This window comes from Solanum stenotomum, chromosome 4 (genome assembly GCF_019186545.1).
Source record: "Solanum stenotomum isolate F172 chromosome 4, ASM1918654v1, whole genome shotgun sequence".
NCBI classification, from domain to species: Eukaryota; Viridiplantae; Streptophyta; class Magnoliopsida; order Solanales; family Solanaceae; genus Solanum; species Solanum stenotomum.
Genome location: NC_064285.1, coordinates 3,323,072 through 3,342,561, shown reverse-complemented (window position 1 = coordinate 3,342,561; position 19,490 = coordinate 3,323,072). Strand labels below are relative to the sequence as shown.

Here is a 19,490-nt window from a genome sequence, read left to right as displayed (position 1 = left end):
TTGCCTATTTACATAACCTATATTTGTAGGTAGGAATTCGAAAAACAACAAAATACTTCAAGGCATAACTAGTGAAAACACGTCTTTAATAACTAATAGATGAATTGATATGTAGTAAGATTAAACATTTCTTCCTCCACAGTTACACTTGAAAATAAAAACTTGGATAACTCATACAGTAGCTTTAAAAGAAAACAAAATAGGCGGCAAGGACGATACAGGAAAATGCTCTACAGAAAACAAATAGACATCAGAAGACATACTCTACAACACACTTATCCTAACAACTAAAACTAGAATCGAACTCACAAAAAGCTTCTTTACATGGAGGCCAAAAGATCGCGCATTTCTGAGACAGATGGGACGTTCTCGCTGGGGTATATCTTGGCTACAAGCTGAGCAAAACTTTCGTACTTGTCCAAGAACTCTTTCTGCAAGAATATGAATGTTGTAGGTAAATTTGCTATACGAAAAATGAACCAAGGGAAGATGAGATCAATATTGGAAGGGACCAACAAAAGTCTAGGCACAAAGTAAAATTTTAAAGCAACACAAAATGGTGCTATTCTATCCGTTGTCCAGTTCACTGTCCATCTCATCGCATAGCGAGGACTGAGTACTTTAATAGTAGAACTCGGACAAGGCAATGGCCAGAGGATTCCCCGGGATTGTCTCACCAGTTTTACAATGTGAGTCACACAAGGCACCGTATAATTTATTCCTCATTGAGATTTTCAAGTGATTACTTTCAATACCCTATTTTGCTAGATATACCTTGCATTTATCCCATAATGAAGGCAGCAACTCCTCTGAGGTTAAGTTCTTCTGCAATCTCTTATACATTGCACTAATGGACTTATCCACCTATAGAAGCAAAGTTTGAACATTTATCAAAGACCCCGAAATGTTTTAAGTGACACATTTTTTAGGTTAAAAAAAATAGAAGATCAACTGAGGACAAGATTGACAGACTTACCCCAGATAAACTGGATTTTACCACCTTCCGCAGATCCATCTTTGACAGCCCAAGTTGGAATGCAATCTAAAATATTTAAAACGAAATATATCATTAGCAACTGATGATCTATTGACACAGCCAAATAAGAAGCATTTGCATTTAAAGTCAACAGAAACCTCAAGCAAGTGCAAATTATGGAACAAAACAATTTTTTGTTACGTCAAAAAGAGGAAAGGGAATAACCCAGGTACAAATAAGGGAACCAAATTTTAGCTGAGTGTCAGCTTAAACTTTAATAATGTCAGCAATGCAAACCTAAAGAGAGAATACATCTTTATTCCAGTATTAGTAATTTAATGTCATGTAGTGGCTCAAATTCGTATCAACTTAATAACAAAGCAGGAAACTAATTAACAAGGAAAATTAAGATATCCTTAAGAGGAGAGCAGACAGTAAATGCTGTAACTGAGGAGAACTTAGATGGAAAAAAAAAGTAACCTAACCTCTTCAGGCGGGATTGTGTACATCAAATCCTCGATTCTTCGAACAAACTGAAAAAGTCGCTCAAATTGCTGTCGGAAGTACAGGTTTTAAGGTACATCATCAGAAAGACTTGGACCTTAAAAAGTACTAGTAACAATAAAAGCAGCAAAGAAACCATTACAAAATAAAGAAGCAAGAAATAGGGAAGCTTACATAGAATATAATCACATTGATATGGCGTGTGCAAGCTTGTTCATAAGATTCACTGGCTTCATGATAGAATTTTGCTAATGTTGGCACCATATTAGCCAGGTCATAAAGACTGCACAACTGCTTCCCATCAGCACTCAAATTCATTTGACAGAATAGAATATGTAATAGAGCTCTGAAAGTAACACTAGAACAATACCTATTCTGAAATGCTGCATAGTTTTCTAAAAGCATAATGTCTTCATATTTTAGGTCTGCTTTAGCAATTTTATCCAAAGTAAGGAACATTGTAGTGACCTGCCAAACAATTTCCAAAACAGCCACGCCACAACATTACATAAGGAGAAAAGTATTATCTGACGACAACAAAGTGTGTATTAAAATCATCACACAGAGAGGAGAAAAGATTTGTATATGTATTTCCTAATTTTTATTTTGCTTTTCCCCCCTAATTTCCACTTTAGCAATATGTGAGTTTCTATTATAGAATATTAAAAGTGCAAATAATAGAATTATCAACTGCTATACTAACACCAAAAACAAAAAGGAAAACAAAACCAATCAACTATATATTGAGCCATTTTAAAATCTTCAGCAGTCATAATCTCGCATATCAATAGCTCTTCACACTCGTTTATTAAGAAACACGATAACAGCACTCACAAACTTAGCGTACGCCTGGTCAACCAAATCCCTTGATTGTCCTTGGATATACTGCTCCATACGGGTTGCAAGCGTGGCAAATCTACAATACCAAATGAAATTGCTGATTGTTCAAGACAAAAAGATCAATTGGCGGTAGTCTGAAGGGAAAATAAGTAGCAAATCAGATTTTGAAGTACAATTACAACAAGAAGCCCAGCAGTTACAGATTTCTTCAATCGAAAAGTTGTTAGAGGAAGCTCACAGCCAAAAGGTAAAAAAGAAGCTAATTAATCATAAAAGAGGCAATACAGAGATGGAACAAGTGTGAAAGGATATGAGTGGAAGGAAGAAAGCCAAACTCTCAGATACACTAACTGAAATTTAAGGCGAACTTCAAGTTGGAATATCCAATATAAAACTGGCACTGTCTAACTGAAAAGAAAATTATTGGGTAAATAATAGAAATAAAAATAGCTGAGCAAACTGTAAGTTAAAAAGTTGGAGCAATTGATTTCTTCAAGCAAAAGCAGTAATTTTCTTGGTAGTAACAATTACAGTATGAAAATTGAGAAATCACTCTCTTTTTCCTTCAAACTGGGGGAAAGAATGTTCCCAAGAAACAAACCCATGTCATTCTCAGTGTTAATGAAGGTCAATCCTTCAGTAAAGAAAATATGATATATCATATAAGCGCCTATATTCTAGCATGTCTAAATGCACTACTAATCAGAATATCAGACCACATAAACTAGGAGGGTAAGATAAAAAAAAAAAAGACAAAAGCTGTAACTGCAATGCCACTGGTTAAGCACATCCTTCTGACACCAAATTTACATGCTTAGCCAATAACTTTACACCCAAAGTATGTCAAGCACTATTCAGATGCCCCCAAGTTGAACCATTTAACTACATATTTGACAGAAAACCTGTTCCCACAGTTAAGGCAAGTATACAAAACTAAAGACATATGAAACTCATTCCACCTTGGTATATATGACAAGACTCCCAACTGCCGAACATTTCGCTCATTTCTTTCAATTTGATGACATGCTTCGTCAACAAACTGCAATTGAAGCAAACAGAAAAGAAAGTAAACATCATCACTTATGAGTTCCAAAAGCATATATTATGATAAGAACTCACCCGACTAAACTGCGTTGAAATTCTAGATTCCAAGTCATCAAGCAAGATGCGCACAAATCCTGCAGCATCAGCCTTCTGACCTGAAATATAACGTTCTGTTATTCCATGCATTGATATACAGCGCAAAGGATCAATCTTGTATGCCCAATCCACCACCGCATAGAAGTCTTCCTACACGTGAAAAGAAGAGAGTTTTGTCAGATGTTTTGAACAGAATATTGAGACAATAAAACTCTGAAACTACAAAGAAATTTGATCCGCAAAAGAGAAAAAATACTAACAGAGAAAACTAAGCTATAAGAACCATGAAGATAGGTAAAACTTGCTTGCAAACATCCAGCACTAGAACCTCATGACAAGGAAAAATAAAATATGTCCAGAAAGTAATGACTCGCCTTATTAAGGGCTGGTTCTACAGAACACAACTAGCAACGCTGGTGCATCATAAAGATCTGCCAATTTGAACATAACAGCTGAGGATGATAGGCATTTTGATTACAGAAAAGAAAGATTATGAAGCTGTCTGCTGAACAATGCAAAACCAATTTTCTGGTTCTGACTTCTGTCTTAGTAAAAGGTTGAACTCTATTGGGATGAGTACAGTTATAGCAGGAATTCGTTGATAAGTACACATTGTACCAGATAAACAATCAAGCATGAAGGTGTGAACATTGATCATGTAGATAACACATAGCTCACAGAAGAAGAATCACCAAATTTAAAAACACACCTACAATTAAGATCTGTATTTTATTTAGCATCTCAATCTAATACTAACAGAAGCTAGCTTGATTCCCGTAGGGCCATATTTTCACTTCAAGTTAACACATTATTGTGATTATAATCAAATAACAAGGCTATTGTAAGAATGAAATGTGTCATTACTTGTATTCCATCAAGTAAATCATGAAGTGATTCGTTCAGTGCCTCTAGCTCACCAGTGTTTTTACCTGCAAGATATGAAAAGTAGCCTTAATTGACCATAAATCAGGCTAGGCAAGGGAAGGAAAAAGGACAAAGAAGTACCAGCTTTGTTGTCATTCTCATCAATATCCATAATACCCAAATCATCATAGTTTGCATCATCCTCATCATGAGCACTTTTATTGCCATTAGCAAGACCTCCTGGTGGAACGAGTGCAGGAACTTCAAAGCACATAAAGTGAGCAAAGAAAGAACTCTGCATTTAGAAAAAAGAAACAAAAAACTTGATATTGGGAGTGAAAGCAACATTAACCAATTATATTTTATGACGAGCAACATTAACCCATTATATAAATATATTCCAGAGATAGAAGAAAGTAGAGGAGCACCTCATCCACAAGTAGAGGGATAAATATTGTTAGCATTTTAGCATATGCATCCGAAACTGTTGAAGTGTCTGCACTATTCACATTTTGATTCGAACCCACCGAACCTTCAAGCCATACAGTTGGATTTCTTGACGCCTTTGTACTGGCACGAAGCTCATTTGCGAACTCACGAGCCTGCAAAGTATGGCATACTTAAGGAGTCATTACTTCGAAGTTCAAACTTGAAATGTTCTTTATTAAGAATCTATTGTGATCCCTAAACTTTTTCCATTTTCAACTCTAAAGGTTGGTCCAAGGAGAATCACAAGGCATGGTAAATAAATAGGAATATTTCATCAGAACATAAAAAAATATTTAGGAGGTACACCAATGCAGATAAAAACCAACAGAACAAGCAATGCAAACCACATACATCTATTAGCCAAGATGGCTTACAAGATTCAATTCTCAATACATTCTCCTTTGAGCAATTTCATCTTGCATATCTCAATTTCTCTCATTCCAACTGAGTTTTAATTGTACATAACATTTAGGAATCAACTAGGATGATTTTTTTAAGGGGTAGGAATCAACTAGTCTCTACTAACACATAAATATCAGCCCCCCATTGATGTATTACTCTCCTCATTATCCCCCTCTTACATTCACTAGTTACTCCCCTCACAAAATAAGGAGAGATCTGCTACTTAATACTCATGAAAATATCCACTAGTTAAGATATGCTTACAAAACCACCTAGAGGTTTAAAGATTGATTATATTTGCAACAAACTAGGAGTTACGGCCTATGATATGTATTTTCCAACTTAAATAGGATTGTTAAGATACTCATGAATATCTTGCAATTAAAGTTGTAGCCTTGTAGGTTAGAAACTAATATGCATATCATTATATCAATGTGGACAAGTAGTCGAGAACTTATCATTGGGATGATATTATGCCTGTAAATATGATTCTTTCCTATTCTAGAACATCTGTAAACATTATTTTAAACCCTAACAACTTGAGGGAAACAATCAAGCTATACATTTAGTAATTCTTCTTTTCTCATTTTTTTTCAAACATCGAAAATTGCAATTTGGAATTGTTTTCAATGTGTGTCTGAGTGGGAGTGTATTGTTTTGCTAAATAGAGCAGGGAGTATGATTCAGTGATTCAGCTTTTTCTTATAGGTTAACTGAAATTTCTATGAGACGGGTAGCAAGGGCATCCAGAGTTGCACACAAATTGAAAAAAAAAAAATAGACAGCCATCAATGCATAATGCAAATATGTTTTTCAATCTTTACTAGTTAGGTCACTCTTAGACAATTAACCCACCCTTAATTTCTGCTCACAAGCAGAAAAGAAGAAAACTGTTGGCAAAATGCACACTCTCAGTTCTGGACTTCTGGCTGCCCAATGTGAAGATTTTTTTGGTGTCTGGGCCAGCTAGCCAACTGTAAAGCTTATGACCACAGAACATGCAAGAACATTGTTTGGTCCACCAAGTAATGTCCTTGGTAGCTTTTTTGAGCTGTCTCTTTTGAGTGAGAAGGCAGCTGATAATTGCTTTATCCTTTTAAGTGTGTTCATAGATCTAAGTATTCTAGAAATTAGCTAGTTCAGTTAATTTCAGGACCTTTTCAAGAGGACTGCAGTCCAGTTGCCTTTAATTCCCTAGGGCTGAGATTTTCTTGCATCAAGTAAACTTGGTTGAAGTCCTCTAGACTAGGGCTCCAAGTTACTTGTACGTGAAGTAATTCTTTTCTCCAAAATTGAGCTCCTAGAGTCCTAATTCATTTTTCCTTGCACATCCAGTTTTATGTATACTAAAAGTTCTGAGTCTAATTATAAATCAATGTCTTTGAGTGGCTAGTGTTGTGTTGATCCCTTGAAAAGAGTTGGAATTTGGATTCCCCTCTTCCCATCTTTCTCATTTTCTTCTATCTGGTTTTCTACTGCTGCCACTTCATTTTTTATAGAGCTTGTTATTGCTTATAGTGAACAGCCTGCACTTCGGTCTCAGTTTTAGAGAAGTCTGCACCTCTTTTACAATATATCCCAGGAACTGTCTAGCTATGAACATAGGTTACAAGTAGATTAAACTTGTCCAAAAGCAGGTTAACTTGGCAACTCTTTGATGCAAAGGACTGAAGGTTTGAGATGAAGAAAACAGATATTCAAATAGCTTAGAAGTGCACAAATGCTGTAGTGAACATATAACGGAATCTAAGCAACCTACTCAGCAAGAAGAAGGAAGTAAAAGTAGTTATCGAAAGACAATTGGATTGATATCAATAACTTTTCTGACCTCCCGGCGCAAAAGCAAATTAAGGGATGTACAATAAGCTTTTCTTAAGGAGCCCAAGCAATTCTTGTCAAGACTCTGTAAATAAAGGATAGTGAAAAAGACATAAGAAACTACTAAAATAAACAATAGAAAGTTAACCAAGAAATTGAATCAGTCTGACCTTCAGATGTTGCAAAAGACGAGCATATGTCCTGCACTTGTATCTCAGATCAGCATGGTCGGGCCTCTTCAATTGTCCACGCTGTTTAATTCATGTTATCAGCTGTCTATAGTAACTATTTACAAAAGAAAGCTGACAATTGAGTAAAAAGTAGAAGTGCCAGCAGAAGAATACCTGAGAAAAATAACTCTTATCACTTATCATAAAATCCACCAAACTGGTAAAATAGTTTCTCAAGAATTCAGATGCTCTTCGAACAAATGTCGTTTTTAACTTGTCAAGCTCTGCTCGTTTCTCCTTTACCTACAAGAGATTCAAAAACATTTTCACAAGTAAAAGTGAGTTCACACTTCCACACACAAATTAGAGAAACATCCACTGCCAATGAGAAATAGTTTATCTGAAAGGCAGGATTACTTGGTTTCACTTCAATTGGCAAACAAGCACATAAGATGTAATAATACAATTTCCATACTTATCATCCATATAAAGTAATAGATCATAAGCCCCCAAAGAACCAACAAGAAGTTTATCAATAAGAATTAGCTGGTAGAATAAAATAAGAAAGGACAAGTTCCCTATCCATTTATAAAGCCAAGGTTCATCAAGGCCAGTCACATCACATGATACAACAAGTACCATGTATTTGCAATAATTCGACCATGTTTTATTTCCCCAATCACCTGAGAAACAACAGTTATCCAAGACCTGATCAGGCAAAAAATTGTGCTATGCTTCAATATGTATGCTTACCTATATTAAACTTTTCTACCCTACATGATGAAGCACAACACTGATGAAGAAATAACTAAAAGAATCAGAAAGAAAGAAATGAGCAAGTGGGCATACAGCTCTCATGTTTGCATAGCTAGGATCCAAATTAGGAGCTTCAAGACCACGTAAAGCATTAGTTAACCACTCGCATGCCTCAATGTTTTGAAGCATTCTTGCCTCGTCAAATGAACCACCTGTTAAAGATGCTGCATACTACAAAACAAGAATGATCAAGTAAAAATATTAGTTTATTTCTGAGTGTCCATTAACAAGCTCGGAGACAGACAGATAGAGAGAGAGACCTCAGAGGGTATACGCAATCTCTCAAGAAGCTTATCAAGTTCCTCAATCAATGCTTTGTTGTTAACTGATTGCATTTCCAGCTTGTTGTTGCGGCTCTCTATCTGCATAGAGAAAGGATCAGCAGTGCACTAGCAAAGGAGATACATTCAAATAATAGGCTGTCAACATTCTAATGCAATTCAATATTTGAATTATGTATATGCAATGTAGCAAACTCAGTCTTACAGCAACTAGAACCATACAAACATAGAACTATCATCCTTTTTCCCTGGAAGCATATATACAGACAGATCAGACTTCTAGATAACCAAATTTGGTTCAAGTCAGGAAAGAAATGATATTATCTAGGTTTATCCATTGGTCATTGCGGTGGAAAGAAAAACTACATATCAGATAATGCTCTAACGATTAGGACACAAAACTACTTTTCACACTCAAGATATTCACAAGTTGATCACATTATAATAGAATACACATACAAAACCAGTGAACTAAGTAAGGCAAAACTTATCTCCTTACTGCTAATACTAGATAATAAACTACAAAGGTGAAATGCCGAGATTCCTACCGATTCAATGTCTTCTCTCATGTGTCTTAGCTTTAAGTTGAAGATGCCCAACCATTCATCCATATCTTCAACACAGCTGGTGGCTGCTTCAAGCCCCTGCAAGACCTGCAGGACGATTATTTCAGAGGCAGAAACATATTCTCCCCTAATCTGAGAAGGCAATAAAGTGTATATCTAAGAATATGCATATAGAAAATTGGAGGATTTGGAAGAAAAGCTGAATATAAGGGGACAGACAAAGTTTGCTGTTAACTACACTTGGCACAAAAAAAGTTTAACAATGCAAGAGCTGCATAGCCTATTCGAGTAGAAGTCTATTTGGTTGTTCCAAAAACAACATCAGCAGCAGCTCATGGAAGAAAATAAAACCAAAAGCTCCTCTAGCACAGGTATCAAAATAATAGGAGCTTTTTACAAAAATATTGACTAGTCACCTCATCAATTAATGGCTCGTTCTCCAAAATGGCATGCACATTCGCAGCTTCCAGAGCTTGAACCTCTCTCTTTAACCGCTCTGAGAATGCCTCAGCTTCACCAATTCCCATTACATAACTGTAGGAAGTTGGAAAAACAAAATCAGGACAAGGAACCAAAATGTTACCCAGATAAATCAGGGACCTGGAAACGAAGAACAACTACAACTAAACTAACTAGTAAACCTCAAACTAGAGAACGGCTAACAAGGGGGAAAAAAGCTAAGGTCTATCACTGCTGCTATCTACTGCTTGGTGTTCTCCAACACAGATAACCAACACAGGTTTTCAATGACTTGTCAGTGTCTTCAGTCCCAGTTTAGGGATCAAACTTGGCATTAAATATCTAATTAAGGTTGAAAACACCCTACCAAAGCATAACGATGAAGAAAACGCCCCTTATACATTTAATTATAGATGATTCTTCATTCCCTACTGCATGGACAGCACAAAGGCATTCGGAGGGCTTTGGATCAACAACTTGCTCACATGACAGAATTTTATCGTGCAGTTTCCAATCAACCTTTTGGATTATGGAATGGGGTAGTTCACCCTTCAACCATCTTAACAACCCACAGCCTTTTTGTTCCATGATAATGGACCCTTTATCCTTCTAGTGACACCTGAAGTTGCAAAATCCTTTTTGACAGTGGTGTCCGAGCCAACTTATGCACACTTCAACTATTCCATTGGGTACCTATTACCTCCCACTAACACGGGTACTAAATAATTTTGTCCACCGAGATTAGGGAAGATAGGAAGAAATCACCCTTGGTCTTTGTTAGAATTTGAACCTGAGACCTCATGATTCTCGATCCACTTCATTGACCACTAGGCCACCAATCCATCTACTCTATCAAACATGTCTTATCAGTCATCGTAATCTTCCAGTACAAAATGTTGTGTTTGCAAAGAAGTTATGCAAATAGATAGCCAGCTCGACTTTAAAAAAGCACACTTTTTAGACTGTGAAGAACAAAGTAATCCAAGGATAAAGCTACTACTTATTGAACTTGATCTTTCAATGATGGAAGAAAAGAGAAGAATAACAGGGTTCCTCTATGGGGACATTAATGTTCTCTTTGACTTCTTTTGCATCTCCAGTTTGTAGCAACCCTTCCCCTTCTTCTTCTTTTTTAGAATTTATGATAATATGAAAGATTTTATAGTTGGAAAAAGCTTTGACCGTGCAACAATGTTTATAGCAAATCTTTTTTTTTTTGAAATAGGTAACTGTTTCTATTTCTGTGTTACAGTACATGGGTTGTACTGAAACCATATTTACAAAAGCACTCAAAATCTACTGTCCTATCCTTATAATGAATCTAAGACATCAATGAAAGAGCCAGTATCATTAGAGTATATCTAGTTACACCAAAAACATAAAGTCAAAATACAATTCATTTTGACTTGTTCTTTACTATTCTCCATATTCTCAAAGACTCTAAGGTTCCTCTCCTTCCATATTGTCCACCATATAGCTGCAGGTACAATTCTCCAGTTGTTTCTGTTTTTAGCGTGAACTCCTGCTTCTTCCCAACTGTGTAATGCTTCTGTGATTTTCTCTGGCATGGACCAAGATATGTTTTTGAGACATAGGAATAATCTCCATAGTTGACTCGTGACATTGCAATGTATAAATAAATGAACCACTGTTTCTGCAGTTTCCCCACAGAAAAAACATCTCGAACATATAGGGATCCCCTTTTTCATCAAGTTATCTTGTGTCAGCACTACTTCCTTAGCCAATAACCAGACAAAGCAAGCTACTTTGTGTGGGATTTTGGCTTTCCAAATGTGTTTCCAAGGCCATCGAAGTATCTGCTGGTTTGGTTGGTTTATCTTCCTGTAGGCTGCATTTACTTTAAAAGTCCCGTTACTATTTCCCTGCCACTGTAGGATGTCTTGTCCAACCTTCAAACCACTAAATTGGTCGATGGTGCTGAAGAATTTTGTTACTCTTGGTATTTCCCAATCATTGAGGTGTCTCCTGAACACAAAATTCCACCCTTGAGGTGTCCACAATTCTGCTATTGTGCTCTGTTGATGTAAAACTAAGTTATAAATATCTAGGAATAATGTCTCCATGTTGCCTGTTTTATGCCAATCATCCTTCCAGAAGACAGTTTTAACTCCATCTGCCACTTTCACTATGGAATAAACTTTGAATTCATTCCATAAAATTCTGATAGATTTCCATAAGCTAACACCATAAGGAGTAGTGACCTCCTTTGTCATCCAATTATCATTCTCCTCATATTTAGCTTTAATGACTCTAACCCATAGACTTCGATTTTCGTTTGAATATTTCCATAGCCATCTCATTATTAAAGCTTTACTCTGATTCTCCAGATTTTATCTTTCCATTTTTCTTGAATTGCTTCTTTCTTTTTCTTTTTGTAAATCACAATGACTTATTCTTTTTCACATGTGCATCTCCTTTTGCTACCTTTGCCTATGATATTGTTTATTTCACTTCTGTTATCTCTTGTTGTCAAGGATCTTTTTGCTTCTTGGTGTTTTCTGCTTCTTCTATTATCCAACTCTTGATTTAAGCTAATTGTTCAGTAAATTAACTTGATTGAAACTACTTATCAGTACAGTTGCAACAGCAATTAACCAAGAAATTCTAAGCTGGTAAAATTTTAATTCTTTTTTTTTTGGTTGACTTATTGAAACTGAAAATCAACTTCGCAATTGAAGTTATCTTAACCTTTATGAAGGTTTGTTTAAAATTACTTTTTTACTCCCTTTGTTGTATTTCATGTGTCTTAGTTTGATCAAGAACACAAAGGTTAATGTACCAAAATGTTCTTTGAATCTTGTGGTCCTAAACTAAAAATTTGTATAATGTACCAAAATGCTCTTTGAATCTTGTGGTCCTAAACATGCTATGTGGAATGTTTGAATTAAGGAATTGAGAAAATGGCCAAATGACCCCCCAATCTATTACCGGATTTTCAACTACACACTTATACTTCACGGGGGTCCTATTACCCCCTGAGCTATTTTAAAGTGGAATTATTTCCTCCCTGAAATGTCATATGTCATTACCAGGCATGTGTCTTGTGGTGAAATACATGCACTTGACACGTGTATCTCACCATTTAATAAATGTTTTTATAAAAAAAGTACTCCTCCTTCCTCTTCCTTTCTTCCCCAATCATTTTTTCAACCCTAACTATAATAAACACCATTTTTTACCTCAATAAATTTCTATATCTCTAACAATTTATAAAAAACAAAAATTCATCTCACCTTTTCTCTTCCCCATTCTTTATTCTTTCTCCTTCTAAAATTTTCATGATTAATTTATAATTTGAGCTTTTGATTTTGATTCTTCATGGGTTTTAGGAGAACGTATAGGATCCTTCTTTAAAAATGTAGAAGAAATTGTTTTGTTTTAGTTTCTTTTAATAAGTTTGAAGATATTTTACTTCACTTTGATTTTGTTACTCGAGTCCATGACTTCAAAAAAAAATTAATTAATGGGTATATTTTTTTTAAAAATAAATTTAATTTGTTAGATTTCTAAATAAGTCTATTGAAAAATTATTTATTCATAAAATGCATTAGTTGTTGATAATTTTTATATCAAACATCTATTGAAAAAGCTTCAACAATGATAATGGTGAAAATGTATAGTTGTATAGATAAATAAGAAGAAAGAAAGAGAAAGAAAAAAAGAAAATTAGAAAAAAAAAACAGAAATTAAAAAAAAAAAATTAGGCAACTCACTCTCTCAAAGAGAGTGACATACACTCTCTATGCCAACTCAGCACTTAAGGGGTTATTTATTCCATTTTAAAGTAGTTTAGGGGGGTAATAGGACTCCCGTGAAGAATAGGTGTGTAGGTGGAAATCCGGTAATAGGTTGGGAGGTCATTTGGCCATTTTCTCTTAAGGAATTACTAAATATAGGAAGGGACGTTCTTTTTAGACATACTAAAAAGGAAAATAAGACAACATTTTAATAAGGAAAATTAAGACACATAAATTGGAACAAAGGATATAATGTTGTTGAATTCTAGTAGGGATTAACATATTCATCAGTATTTAATGGATAATCATTATCTAATGGATACTATAATGTCAAATTTTCATGTTATACGTACTAGTATATTTTTAGGTAATATCTGGATTTGGTTTTAAGTTTTTTCTTCTTTTTTTGGGGGAACAAAGAAATTTGTATTTTCTTTAAGTTGCACACTTTCAATTGAAGAGGCGCACCCTTAGCTTCTACATTATTGCTTAAGCCTCCAAAAAACCTTCTTTTTATGCTTTTCACTCTCTAAAACACTTCTTATACCCAAGTCCGCGTGAAATAGGCCATTCTTACAGTTGTTAACAGTCCTAAAGCACCTAATCATTACTGTAGGAGACATACTAGCCATTATTATGCAATTGCTCTCACAATTGTGCCAAGGGATGGTTTGTTAATGCAGACATAAGCAGCTTACATTTCGAGCCAAAGATGAGATAATCAAATGTCAAAACAAGAGAGGCAAAGAGGTCACATACGTGCCTAAAAGAGCCTCCATGTCTTCTTCCTCTGCTTGAGACACAAGTTCCCTTTCAACAGTTACTTTCATCTCACGTTCTTCCACAGCAGCACTGACAGGCCCATCTTGGAGATTAGTATGTTGTTTGGTAAATGTTGGAGTATTTTCCTACAAATAGATTTGTATAGATTAGAATTGCATAAAGCACCAAGTTCCATTTTAGTTCCTATAGGGTTGGGTGATGGGGATCTACATTCATATACCCTCCAAAGAAACATATAAAAGAAACTAGTTGCAAGCGAATATGTATTCCAAATTAATGAAAGCATGTGTTCACTGTGGATGTAAGCAGTGTGTATAAAGTCTTCTCGAAGGGCCTTTTTTTCCCTGAAAAGTTATGCTCTTCCAAGGCTTTTTCTTGTTTTTGGTGCAACCATGAGGTCCCTTTCATAATAGATGATTGGTATCTTCTGTAGAGAACCAAAGTTTTGTGTAGGTTCTCTACTTTTTGTTAGATGTGTGAGTATTCCCATATTAATTAAAAGGAATTTGGTACACAGCTTGTATTTGGAAGTATTTCCATATTAATAAAATTATTGTTTGTCCACACACAAAAGATAGACCATATCCTTTTCAAAGACAATTTAACTAAACATAAAAGGAGATGTAGGTGAACAATTTAATTCTGATGACTGTTGCATTATCATCATGATACTGCAAGCTCATGGGCAGAAAAATTCATCTTGAATAAGAAACAGAATGAAGCAACACTTTACAGAGACGGGGCCTACAGATGTGCTGTTAAGAGGTTCAAAGCAAGTTGCAGAACTATTATATGCACCTTTGCCCAAAGAGCCATCTCCACCACATCAATGCCAACAACCTTGGGGAGACGACCCAAAACATCTTTACAGATGTTTAAAATGCAAAGCAATACACGGTTCCTACAACAATCAAGGAAAAAGTTCATCGGCAAAAGGAAGAAAAATCATGTTGGCATAAGAATTCAGATAAATAGACATAATTTTTTTGAAACAAACCTATCATCAACATTACGCATTGTCCACTGAGGAGGAGCGACACTTTGACTTCTGAGATTATCAAATCCCTACATGAAAAAATCCTTCAGAATAAGTTCTAAATATCTTTATTATAGGAGTAAGGACAATATAGTACTTCAGTGATATTACCAGCATAAATGTACAACCACTTGGATCATTAGTTACAACCTCCACCTTCGACAGATGCTTAAGCTTGTATAATTTTGCAGGCTACATGTGAGAGCATAACACAATTGTTAGCGAAAACATGACATTTCGACCCAATTTGCTTTAAATGGAACTCGCTAGTCTAATATGTTGATTTTGGGAGATCCGATTTGGTTCTTTCTAATGTTTTAATATGTGAATGCACTAGGCAAGGTACTCAAACAATGTTCAGAAAGCAAATTGCTCAAGGTGCCAAGTAGCTACTTCTCAAAATTTCTTGTGACTAATTATATATGTTTACAGTAAAGAAAAGGGTGGAGGAACAGGAGTAAAACGAGATGGAAGGGAAAATTTAGCTAATCATCTGCTTCAAATTAGGGTGACTATTCTTAACAAGACTGAGTTACCCTTCCCCAATTAGTAGTAACTTCAAAGATAAAACAAGGAACTGATTGCCTGAAAGCAAAGCATCAGGAGTAATGTTCAACCTTGGCTGCCACCAAGCATCTTGGTTATGCTTCAGTTTTGCCTTCCATAAGATTGGTTATATCTAGGACAATTCAGTAACATAAATACTTCTGACCAGTATTATATATCATTATAGCTTCATCATGCACATTATAAAGGTTGAGTAAAGAAACTGTCATGTTAAATTATGTGGCATTTTCATAACAATGAAGTCATAGCTTCATTTTTTGTCCTTTTGATAACCCATAATGAAGTCAGAGGTTCATATTCACGTGGGTGGACAACTACACTATTATCTGGTTATAAGTTCTAAGATTAGTGTCTGAACAGAAGGAAAAAAAATTAGTAAAAGAGAATAAATCAGAAGTATTTACCTCAAGAACTCCTCCAGTGGAATATTTTAACACATGGAGAAAAGCTTTAGTTCGTTGACCTTTTGCTTTTGCTGCACAAACCACGCATCATGATAGAGGGAACAACCAGAATGACCAACTCTGATCGACAATTTTAAAAGAAAAGGAAAAACTGAAAGTACATACAACCCCATTCCATTTTGTGAGGTGAACATTATCTGTTAAAATGGCACAATCATTAGAGGACTTCACTGACAATATTAACGTCAAAAATCTTGGATGAAGGAAGAGCTTCTCACTCAATTTGGCCGTTACTCAAGAATTGAAGGTGTTAGTCACAATAAGATCATCTTTCATCAACAACCTCTTACCCGAAAAGAGTAATTAAACTAAATAAAACTTCACACTTAATTCCCTTAGTTGTAAAGTGATCATTTCTTTCAAATTGTTTGGAATGGGCGGACAGAATGTGGAAGAGATACAATTCCTCCTTTCGCCCAACTCCTGAAAATATTTGGGTACCCAATGGCCAATTCTTCCTTCTTTTTTTCCTTTTTTGGGATTCCACTCCACTGATTGTTCCACTTTCTGTACCCATCAAATATAGCGTAAGGTTTTCCCTCCTCTTTTGGTCAATGTGGTACCTACCAACCAGTACTCTGGCCCATAGTAAAAATCCATGGCATGGTTCCATTTATTGATAAAAAATTTACTAACAACTCATTTTTTCCTTAATCCTTCTTGTTTTTCAAAAGGTGCTGTTTGGGCCAACTTTCCTGAGAATTAGTTTGGATTTATGCTGGGGCAATCTATTACAAAAGTGATCCACCTTGTGAGGAGACTGGTGGAGCAGTATAAAGAGAGGAAGAGGGACTTACATATGGTGTTCATTGATCTAGAGAAGGCTTATGACAAAGTCCTAAGGAGATTCTATGGAGATGCTTGGAGGCTAGAGGTGTACATGTGGCTTACACTAGGGCAATTAAGGACATGTACAATGGAACCAATACCAAGGTGAGGACAATGGGGAGGAGACTCGAAGGCCGAAGCACTTCCCATTCATGATGGAGTTGCATCAGGAATTGTCTCTTAGCCCGTTTCTATTGGCCTTGGTGATGTATGACTTGATGTGGCACATCCAAGGTGTCATGGTGTATGTTATTCGCGGATGAAATAGTACTGATTGACAAGACTCAACGGAATTAATGCAAGGATGGAGGTTTAGACAAACCCTGGAGTCAAAAGGGTTCAGGCAGAGAAGGACCTAGACTAAACACTTTGAGTGAAAGTTCACACTTCAGAGATGCATGCACCACATGAAGTTGACGTGAAAGTGAGACTTGATGCTCAGGTCATCCCCAAGAGAGGATGCTTCAAGTAGCTTGGGTCTTCCATTCAAGGTAATGGGGAGATCAATGACGATGTCACACATCATAGTGGTATGGGATGGGCAAAATGGAGGCTCTCCTTCAGGGTCTTGTGTGATAAGAAGGTACCATCATAAATTAAAGGTAAGTTCTACAGAGTGATAGTAAGACCGACTATGTTGTATTGGGTGGAGTGTAGGTCAGTTAAGAACTTTAACTTTCATGTTCTGAAAAAAGTTGCGTAAATATAGATGTTGAGGTGGATGCGTGGACATACTAGAAGAGATATGATTAAAAATGAAGATATCTAGCACCAACTATAAGCTCATATTGGCATCACTAGTTAGCTTACTCTTACCAGAATGGCATATGTTACTTCCATAAATGGCGCTTTGTACTCACACTTTGCTCAATATTTTTTGGCAAAAGACAAATTACTACAACAATAGTTGATCTTTTCCTTTACCATTAATATGGTAAACCCTCCAACCAAAAGCAAAATAGTTGCTTTTCCCACAAGAAATGAGCTCAACAAGGTCTCCTCCTTATTTTATTTCATCTTTTTTTTTTCTAATATGGTAAAAAACCCACCTCCCAAATCCTCCTACCCAAGTGCCAAAAAGGGGACTTTGCTCTCTTGGTAGCTAGAAATCCTAACCTCACAGGTTTCTCCTTTCTTTTTTGTTCTTACTTCTCCTTATCCCCCCCCCCCCCACCCTCCAAGCCCCCTACATAGGAGCTACAGTCTTTTCAACGTTCCTCTCTCGGTAATTAAAACACCAAAGCTCATTCCTTTTTCCTTTCCTTTTTCAATTAAAAACCGAACTAACCCAAAACCGCCTAGCAGGAGTCAAAAGGATCTTTTCAGACTTTTGTTTCCTCAGGGCTCAAACTCCGCAACCTCACGATTACTCTTTCCCTTCCTCTGAAATAATTTACCATCACAACAAGTCTAACTTCCCTAAGATACCTAATGCCCCTTCCTCTATATGGTTCCAAATTTATCAGATATCCCTAAAGACACCTAAGCTAGCTATAAGGTCTTATTAAACTCATTTCCAGCTCTTGAAGCAACTCAACAAACTCAATTCCATCAAATTATAACAGATCACACAGTAACACAAGTATAAACAACACAATCACCCAACTTTACTTTCCTCTTCATTTCATCAAATAACTAAAAATAAACTATATATTTAAAACTAAATCTACACAAATCACATAGATTACATACTTGAAATGGCGATAACTCTGGGTTTAGCAGTATGACTACGACCCAATTTTCCAGTTTTCCCCCAGATCCCACGACTCTTAGCAACTCTGATTGACATCACGATCTTCTGCTTAGTACTTTCTAACGCCGCCTCACAAGCTCTCCTCAACTCCTCATCATCCGCACTCGATTTCGCCATTTTTGCTCTTCTCTGAAGCTGAATTTCAGATTTCCTATTTTACTTGTTAGAACAGTTTACAGCTTAGAAAAGTTGTAGAGGCTGTCTTTTCCTCCCTTTTTCTAAGGAAAAATGTAAAAATACTATATGTAATAATAATAGTCCAACCTTTTCTTATTCAACTTTTTTTCTTGGAAAAATCGGTTTGAGTCAAATTTAAACGGGTGAAATTTAATTTAGTTTTTTTAATGTTATAATGTTCGAGTTAGTTTGTAGGCATAACAGGTATCGTTGTTCATCAAGATTTAGATAAATGAAAAGCGATTATCAATTTAGTATTTTTGTTTTTGTTGATGTTTTAGATTTTTGTGTATTGCTAATTAAATTAATTGTTTATTTAAACTATTCTTTGTATCTCTTTTTAAATGTTTTTACTTGATGAATATAGAATAATCGAAATTATAATAAACTTTTAAAAAATGAGTAATGGATAACATATTGTTTCTATAAAATATCTAATATTTTAAAACGTTTATAACTTAGCAAGATGACAAATATGTGAAACTGGTGAAGTATTTTATTGTTGGAAAAAATTGATTAGCTTAAATTTAGAGGGGTAAAAGATGTCATTGAATATAAATTATAATGCAATATATAAAAAAAAAAAAAATTGGATCATGGGTATAGGCCAATCCACATAATTAAGAAAATAATCTCTAATTTGATGAATCAATAAGAAATTATTTTGTTATATAATAAAATAAAATTATAGCTTACAAAAAAAAATCAGGGTAATTGTCCAATATTTTCTTTTTTTATTTATTTAAATTTTTTTGTTGGTGGTGGTGTCATTCTTGAACTACTTGTGATATGTAGATGT

The 19,490-nt window shown here is 35.5% G+C and overlaps 1 protein-coding gene across 2 annotated transcripts; it reads right to left on the bottom strand.

Moving 5' to 3' along the window:
* Positions 1–65: 65 nt before the first annotated feature.
* LOC125861981 (exocyst complex component SEC3A) lies at positions 66–18,727 on the bottom strand. 2 transcript variants are annotated; one of them, XM_049541936.1, is made up of 25 exons: positions 18,454–18,727; positions 15,874–15,944; positions 15,014–15,094; positions 14,864–14,931; positions 14,665–14,767; positions 13,843–13,991; positions 9,283–9,400; positions 8,849–8,953; positions 8,280–8,381; positions 8,053–8,190; positions 7,378–7,506; positions 7,204–7,284; positions 7,044–7,118; positions 4,753–4,926; positions 4,466–4,619; positions 4,325–4,389; positions 3,440–3,610; positions 3,280–3,359; positions 2,315–2,396; positions 1,851–1,948; positions 1,655–1,763; positions 1,462–1,530; positions 977–1,042; positions 775–864; positions 66–431 (listed from the first exon to the last, which is right to left on the bottom strand). In XM_049541936.1, exons 1-25 carry the CDS (start codon positions 18,629–18,631, stop codon positions 321–323), a joined length of 2,667 nt encoding a protein of 888 aa, XP_049397893.1. In that variant the 5' UTR covers positions 18,632–18,727; the 3' UTR covers positions 66–320. The 2 variants fall into 2 exon arrangements, with proteins under 2 accessions (XP_049397893.1, XP_049397894.1); XM_049541937.1 differs by having other exon boundaries at positions 4,325–4,391; positions 4,471–4,619.
* Positions 18,728–19,490: the final 763 nt, after the last annotated feature.

Bases quoted from the DNA above. Each gene is read 5' to 3' on its own strand.
- LOC125861981 (XM_049541936.1), bottom strand. From the start codon at position 18,631: ATGGCGAAATCGAGTGCGGATGATGAGGAGTTGAGGAGAGCTTGTGAG. The intron at 3,360-3,439 runs GTGAGTTCTTAT...CTTCAATTGCAG, and splicing joins TTTCAACGCAGTTTAGTCGG to TTTGTTGACGAAGCATGTCA. The intron at 432-774 runs GTATATCTAGCA...ATATTCTTGCAG, and splicing joins CATTATGGGATAAATGCAAG to AAAGAGTTCTTGGACAAGTA.